General features: G+C 40.2%; 1 protein-coding gene across 1 annotated transcript; it reads left to right on the forward strand.

The window, feature by feature from the left end:
• The first annotated feature begins 918 nt into the window (after positions 1-918).
• Positions 919-6,579, forward strand: kdsr (3-ketodihydrosphingosine reductase). Its single transcript, XM_085389498.1, has 10 exons — positions 919-1,406; positions 2,047-2,136; positions 2,393-2,449; positions 2,666-2,731; positions 2,805-2,900; positions 4,692-4,883; positions 5,441-5,524; positions 5,688-5,771; positions 5,885-5,986; positions 6,082-6,579. Exons 1-10 carry the CDS (start codon positions 1,218-1,220, stop codon positions 6,199-6,201), a joined length of 1,080 nt encoding a protein of 359 aa, XP_085245624.1. The 5' UTR covers positions 919-1,217; the 3' UTR covers positions 6,202-6,579.
• Positions 6,580-7,788: the final 1,209 nt, after the last annotated feature.

Genomic DNA, 7,788 nt, shown 5'->3' on the forward strand with positions numbered 1-7,788 from the left:
TGAAAGCCGACAGCTCGCTGACTCTGATCTGTCGGCGGGTCTGCGCTTTGTGTGCACGCCCTTTATGCGCCGATTCTAAAGCTGTTAGTTTGATCTCTCTCCAAACAATATTGACCGAACCAGCAGCAAAAGAAGATCCAAACGCTTCACATAAACATCGTCATGAATTCACTCAGACTTTTACTGTTTTGCTTCCACTGCGATGCACAGCTCTCTCTCTGTACTTCAAGAACAGTTTCCCTTTCTTCATTATTCGCTTGCTTGTTACGCACAAGTCTACTGTTGTTTACAGGCTGTCGGCCGCTGTTTTTTCCCTTTTACATTCTTCCGAAAAGAAAACCTCATTTCTGCTGTTCAATACTGAACAAATTTAAACTTTTTAAAATTATTCAAAGTGCAAAACGCTGTGTCTGTAATAAAACCGCTGTAACTTCAGAGGTGATGTTCATATGTTGATTAATGGTTTTCTTTCGTTTTTGATGTACTGCAGAATATTTTTATAAAATCCCAGGCCAGGAAAATCACCTTCATATTTTTCTGTGTTTTATCCTCAGCTACTTTGACACAAAGGCCTCTGCTGTGATGCTCACACCTGTGATAAAGTCTTGCGTGTGTCAGCTTCCTTTTTATTGATACAAAAATATGTAAATGTACTGATCTGAATTATAATATTTCTGACTGTCAAAATTTCCCAGATTTAAATCGAATCGAATTAAATCGAATCGTGGATCGAATCGATTCGGGGCCTTGTGAATCGGAATTGAATCGATTCTAGAAATCAGTGACGATACCCAGCCCTAGTAGCTATTGCTCAAACGGATACTACGAATAAAAGTGGTGGTGCGTTGCATTATGGGAATTGCTGTTCAAGCCCGATGAGCCAACGTTGCAGGTTCCAGAGAGCAAGTGCATGCTTTAGAACTACAAGTACCACGTAGCACAGTTCGGCGTCCGCTAACACTTCGATTTGTTTTGGTTCATGTAGACTGCGCTTTGTCACGGGGGAGCCGAGATTCACCGCTGCACTCTAACCTGATTGTTACACGTCTGTGACCTGCTACCGAGCTCTGGGGGAAAAAAAAAACAAACTCCTCCGGGGTTTGCATTTCGCCGCCCCCCTCTTTCAGCACCGCCGCCTACCTCGTAGCTCTCTTATCGGACCCCCAGAAGCTGGCCTGCTAGTTAGCAAACAAGCTAACGATTGCCAGATTTCACCCATGTCCTCTGAAGAAGGGTTCAGCTCAGCGATAACAGATTGGCTTTTTATCAATTCCTGGTGGCTCCTTCTTCCGTTCATCATGCTGCTTGTTGTCGCTGCCTTCATCGTTGCTTTTGTGTTGCTGTTATATATGATATCGCCCCTCATTAGTCCCAAGCCTCTGAAATTGAACGGGGCCCACGTCGTGGTAAGTGTTACGGTTTAGCTGGCTGGTAACGGTCGCTAACGGCTACTCATAACTGCAGTTTTAAGTTAGCCTAGCTGAGTTTAAGGTTAGCCATAGCTTTATATTTACGTTAGGTGGCGTATTCGCACTTAGCCTAAGGACAACAAGAAGTCGTAACTTTCTTTTTTCTTTTTCATCGTTTATTTTAATAGTAGCTGAGTTTATTGCGAAAGTCAGGTGTCTGTCGTGACACGCCCACATATGAGCTAAGGAATATTGCTTTAATTAATGCTTCAATCTTACTTCACAACCTGTTTTATACTTGGATAAAGTATAATCCACTGAAATAAAACCAGTGCAGTAACCACTAACTTCAGGTAATTCAGCTTGGTTAATGATAAACTTCGCAGGCAGGCCACTAAAGATAAATATTGTTTGCTTTACCTTGATGTACCTAGTAAACTCTCAGAGACAACATTGTGGGGTTAGGATAATTTTATTATGCAATAATGCTAAAACAGTAGGAAAAATGACTTTTTAAACGATTAACTTTATTAAAGCTGCATTACCTTTTGAGAAACATAATTAACATTTCCAGGTTAACCTGTGCCCCAGTCTGAGTTGCATTATCATTTACCCTTTTGTTTGAACTTTGATTTAGGTGACAGGAGGCTCCAGTGGGATTGGGAAATGCATTGCTATTGAGTGCTATAAGCAAGGAGCGTTCATCACTTTGGTGGCGCGAGACGAGGTAAGCACAAACATTTAGCAGATCCTACCTTGGAGTGTAGCCTCGTCAACAGGCTGTTTGTTGTCTGAGCGCATCTGATGTCACACAGTCAAACTCTAAAGGTGAACTTGTTCCATGTCACTCACGTGCAAAAGTGCACGTGAGTTGACCCGCATTATTACATGTTTTCATTTAGTTGTGGAGTTCATGACATTCATAATGATATTTGCAAGCTTTTGTGTGTATAACAGTAAACATGCATTTTTTTTTCCTGTAGGAGAAGTTGCTTCAGGCAAAGAAGGAAGTGGAGAAATTTGCCATCAATGACAAGCAGGTATGGGTTCAGTATGTATTTCAATAAAAGATGCCTTTTATTAAAGAACTCATTAAAAGTATATTCTACATGCATAATCTTTCCTGCACACATTTTCCAGATGTGTAGGCTTAGAGAAATGATTAAAGTAAAGATAAATCATTAAAAACGCCGCATATGTAGGCTGTGAAAAGTGATTGCATTTTGCATTATTAAAATCTTGGTTTCCTTATTTAGGTGGTGCTCTGCATCTCAGTTGATGTTTCCAGTGATTACAGTCAAGTGGAAAACGTGATAAAACAGGTAGTGTTACCCTCTAATGGAACATAGCTTTAATAATTAAGAAGTACAGCAGTGACTTTTTCCTGTCGTGCAGGCTCAAGAAAAGCTAGGTCCCGTTGATATGCTTGTGAACTGCGCTGGAACTTCAGTTTCTGGAAAGTTTGAGGAAGTGGAGGTAGATCGTTTTAAAGTAAGTACCTGCAGTCATTGGATTCTTTAAGTTCCAAGGACTTTAAGCTTCTCATAGTAGTGCTAAAAACTGTTTAGAAGTATACAGTTATTCATTGCTGATTTCATTCATTTCATTTATTTATTCATTTTCAGGCACAACAAATACCTATATTGAACATAAAATACACAAAACAAAACTTGCCTGAAAAAGGAGTGGGACGAAGAAAACTTATTAAATCCCACCCCTATACTCACTCATCAACAAAAAAAAACAATAAACTTCCCGCAGCTACGCCCATCATTGCATACAGACCCATCAACAGCCCCGGGCAGATACAAGCATCTAAGCGGCAGCTCGCAACCAACAATTAGAGCCTTCATAACTGAATACAGAATATATAAATTATAAATTGCATTACCACAGGTAACAGGCAGTAATAACTACAAGTAACAGACACACATACATATACATACATATATATCTACACACACAAGTACATATATGTACATACATACGCACACTTTATTTTTTATTTTGGAATCCATACCAGCAATGGTAAGAGGACAGACATTACAGAGCACACTAAAACCCATCATTGAGTATACTGTGACCAGACCAACTGTTTGTAGAGAAATTTAAATCTATGAATATTTTTGCATTGTTTCAATTGTAAACTCAGACTGTTCCAGATTTTCACACCACATACAGACACGCAAAAGCCTTTACGGGTTGTTCGAGTTCTGGGTAATTTGAATTCTCCAAAGCCTCTCACATTATAAACCTTTTCTCGAATTTCAAATCTAGTTTGTAAATTTGCCGGTAAAAGTTTAGTAAAAGCTTTATACAAAATTATGGATGTATTGTAATTAACCAGATCCTGGAATTTAAGTAACTTTGCCTGAAGAAAGAATTTGTGAGTATGATCTAGATAACCAGCCTTGTGAATAATACGCAGTGCTCGTTTCTGTACTGTGACTAATGGATTAGTTGTATTTTTATATGTATTTCCCCACACTTCCACACAATATGTAAGATATGGAAGAACCAGGGTACAGTACAGAGTACGAAGTGCATCTTTATCAAGGAATTGTTTCACTTTGTTCAAAACTGCGAGGCTTCTGGAAATTTTGATAATTACAACCGGGTGAAAGATCAGAATAATAAAGCTGTGTTGCAGGGGTGTGTTTTTTGTTTTGTTTTGTTTTTTCCAAATTGAATCACACATGAGAATCGGTTTTTCCTTGATTATAATAGGCTTTTGGTTAGGTGAAACACATGTGGACTGTTCAGTGTATTTTTCCATTACTTCTGGGCATTTGCTAATCATAAATGTATTTTATGAATGAGCAAATTAAATCCTCCATAAATAAATGATTAAATAGATTTTTATAACCTGAGGGGGAAGGCCATTATATTCTTTGGGAAGCTTCACAATTCCTTCTTATATGAATGGAAAAACCTGCCGCGAATTTAATAGGTTTGATCGAGAGCATTAATTTCTTTAAAATTACTTAAAATTATTGGCTGTCGACATAATACATGTGCACCAAAGCAGGAATTGGGTCTTTTGAAATGAGTGTCATACATTATGTTCTTATTAGAAAAGGTTTGATTTGTGACTTGGTAAGAAATCACATTACTGTCAGAATTTCTGAAGAAGTGGCTAAATTTATGGCCTTTGGCCTGCTGTGAATCAAGAGACTTTGAACTGCTCAGGTTTTAAAGTGACTGAAGCTGCCTACAATTATGTAATGTACCATGGACACTGGTTATAGTTTAATGTAGTATTAATGTAGCCTTCGTTTCCAGAAATTGATGGAAGTGAACTACCTGGGCAGCGTTTACCCAACACGAGCTGTCATAACCACCATGAAGGAGCGAAGAATGGGCCGCATCATGTTCGTTTCCTCCCAGGCGGGCCAGATTGGTCTGTTTGGTTACACTGCCTACTCCCCATCTAAGTTTGCCCTGCGAGGCCTTGCAGAGTCGCTGCAGATGGAGGTATGTGTTTTGCAAAAATTGCCTACAAACACGCTTGAAGCAATTCTTAGCATTCCTTAGCATAGAATATGAATGACATTGCACGACCAGAAGTAGGCAGGACTGAAGATAAACTTTTCTCAATTTCCTTCAACTGAAGTAACTACCAAAGAGAATGACATTTGATCTGAGAGTAAATGCATTAGAGGTTCATCTAAGCAGCCAGAGCCTGGAGTGTCCACAAGCACCCAGCCTTCATATGCAACAAGCCTGTATTTGTATAGCGCTTTTACTAGTCCCTAAGGACCCCAAAGCGCTTTACACAACCAGTCATCCACCCATTCACACACACATTCACACACTTGCAGTGTGTCTGCAGCTTGAGTGAAGATGATGATAAGGGACATTTCACTAGAGTCAGTGCTGTAATGATTATACTTTTTCTACATATAGGTAGCATTCAGGCTAACTTTTATTGCTTGTCAAAGAGCTGTTGAAATGTTAACGTATGTAGTTAGTTGTCATGGTCTCAGTAGTGGAATTGCTAAGGCAGTTATTGCTCTGTTTTCCTTCTGCAGATAAAGCCCTACAATATCTACGTGACTGTGGCATACCCCCCTGACACTGACACTCCAGGACTGGCTGAGGAGAACAAGACAAAGGTATGCAACAGTACAGAGAAATACTTACTTTTCTTACTTCCTGTTTCTTTATGTAAATTTTCTTGGAGGTGTTTTCCCTTTATTTTCACATTTTAGACTGCTGCTTAAATGCTTGCGGTCTTACCCCCACCCCTCTCTCTCTTTCTCCGCTTTCCTCTCCCAGCCTCTGGAGACCAAGTTAATCTCTGAAACCTCTGGAGTTTGTCAACCAGACCAAGTGGCCAAAATCATTGTCCGGGACGCAGTGGTAAGAAGCTCGGATCACATTCAGCGCCCAGTTTAAAAATGAGATGTGTGCTCTGTATTTTGTTTGTTTTTCCTTTGGCAAATGTATCTGCTTGTTTTTCGTTCATCTCACAGCAGGGGAACTTCAACAGCTCTGTTGGTCCAGATGGTTACATGCTATCAGCGCTCACCTGTGGAATGTCACCCGTCACCTCCATCACAGAGGGTCTCCAGCAGGTACAGCCCTGTACATGATAGGAAATTGCAGGAAATTGCTCCTCAGCAGATCTGCAAATTTAAGCCTAACCTTTTATTTTGAAATTCCCGCACAGATCGTCACCATGGGATTGTTTCGGACCATCGCACTTTTTTACCTGGGGAGCTTTGACAGCATCGTGCGCCGCTGCATGATTCAAAGGGAGCAGTCAAAAGCGGCCAATAAGAGGGAGTAACAGCAGCCTTACCTTCACCTCACCCCGATGCCCCCAACCCTCTACCCACTGCCCTCCCAGCCAGTCCCTTCCTCCAGCTGTACAAGTGCACAACCGTAGGTGGGGGTGGGGTTAAAAAACAAAAGGCCATGTCAGCATTTCTGATGTCAACTTTAGCAGATGGAATGGAAGAAAGTGGCAGATGTTTACGTGTCTACTCCACAGACTTGATAGCCATTTAGATGTATTTTTTTCCCCTGGTGACTTCAGTTTAATGTGTCCACCTGCTTCTTTTGGAAGCAGCCTTACTTTAGAGGAAAGAGGGGTGACTAAAAATCCCACATCCTGATTTCCAGTATCTAGGCTTCCCTTCTTCAGTTTTTTTTTTTTTTTTTTTTTGGTTCCCACAGAGAAGAAAAGCAACAGCCCGTCTAACCGGTTGTGCCAAATATGGCCTGAATTTTTTATTTTTTTTCCCCACCAGAGGCTATAGCGAAAACAGAATAGTTGTTACTCTCTTTTTCGTCATGTTGTGCCGCATGTATCAGAGATTTCCATCTTTTAGAGAGTTTTTACAGTTTTCACTATATAAGCCCTTTCTTTCCCACCTTTTCCATACTTCAGGTCTTTGCCGGCAAAGATCCTTCCCTTTTTTTTTTCCTCTCTCTCGCTCTTTTTTGACTGAATAACCTCTGTGTTTAAAAGCGGTCGTGACCCACAGTGTTTTGTTTATGCTGCGGGATATTTTTGTTTGTGTGTGAACTGAGGTCATACATTATACGACAGTACTCTTCCATGATATCAAAGGGCAGGAGAGAGCTTATGTTTGTCTTTAATTTTTTTAAATCTATATTTCATAAAATAATCTCCACATATTATCATTATTATTAATAATAGTGATACTATTCCAAAACGTTACGTGCAGCGTTGTCGCTGAAAACCGTGGGATGTGCAAGTGTGTTTGCTGTGACTGAGCCGACCACCTCCGGAAAGAGTAAAGCCATTCGAAGTTTTTGTCTCGGGAATAAAGACAGCAAAAACGTTTTCCTCGTCATTCCAGCTAAGTGAAGAAAGTAAAGCAGGTACTATGGGTTGAAGCCATGAAGTCGTAAGATTAGAGTGGGAGGGGATACACAAACAAATAAACCAGCACATAAATTTAAGTTTCACTCATGCACTTGTCAGTTTAATTTAAAAAAAAAAAAAAAAAAAACACTAATAAGTTGCTAAAGGAAGCATGAAGCGTATCATTTTTTACTTGCAGTTTTTTGTGTCAGTGCACATTCTCAGCCATCCCCAGTGAAGATGCATAATCTGTCAGGTTGGTGTAACTCAGAGATGGGCGGGACTCGCTGGTTCGGGTTGTGTCTCTGTACATCTAGTGAGGGCGCTGGTGAGTCATCTTATATAATGGCCAAACTTTTGGAGGAACAAGAGTGGAAGTGTTAGCCCTCATCTCTACAATGCTCTTTTTGTTGTTGTTGTTGTTGTTTTGTTTTTTACATGCACTGACGCTGTCGTGCACTGCTGGGACTTCAAAACTCTCTAGATTACAAAATATAGATTCCCTTCTGATTTCTGTCAAGTCTTAGTTACCATCTGACTTTC

The sequence above is a fragment of the Rhamphochromis longiceps genome, linkage group LG18, assembly GCF_057381845.1.
Source record: "Rhamphochromis longiceps isolate RC_006_pf linkage group LG18, R_longiceps_female_GT1.1, whole genome shotgun sequence".
Lineage (NCBI taxonomy): Eukaryota > Metazoa > Chordata > Actinopteri > Cichliformes > Cichlidae > Rhamphochromis > Rhamphochromis longiceps.

Bases quoted from the DNA above. Each gene is read 5' to 3' on its own strand.
- kdsr (XM_085389498.1), top strand. From the start codon at position 1,218: ATGTCCTCTGAAGAAGGGTTCAGCTCAGCGATAACAGATTGGCTTTTT. The intron at 2,450-2,665 runs GTATGGGTTCAG...TTCCTTATTTAG, and splicing joins TTGCCATCAATGACAAGCAG to GTGGTGCTCTGCATCTCAGT. The intron at 5,525-5,687 runs GTATGCAACAGT...TTCCTCTCCCAG, and splicing joins CTGAGGAGAACAAGACAAAG to CCTCTGGAGACCAAGTTAAT.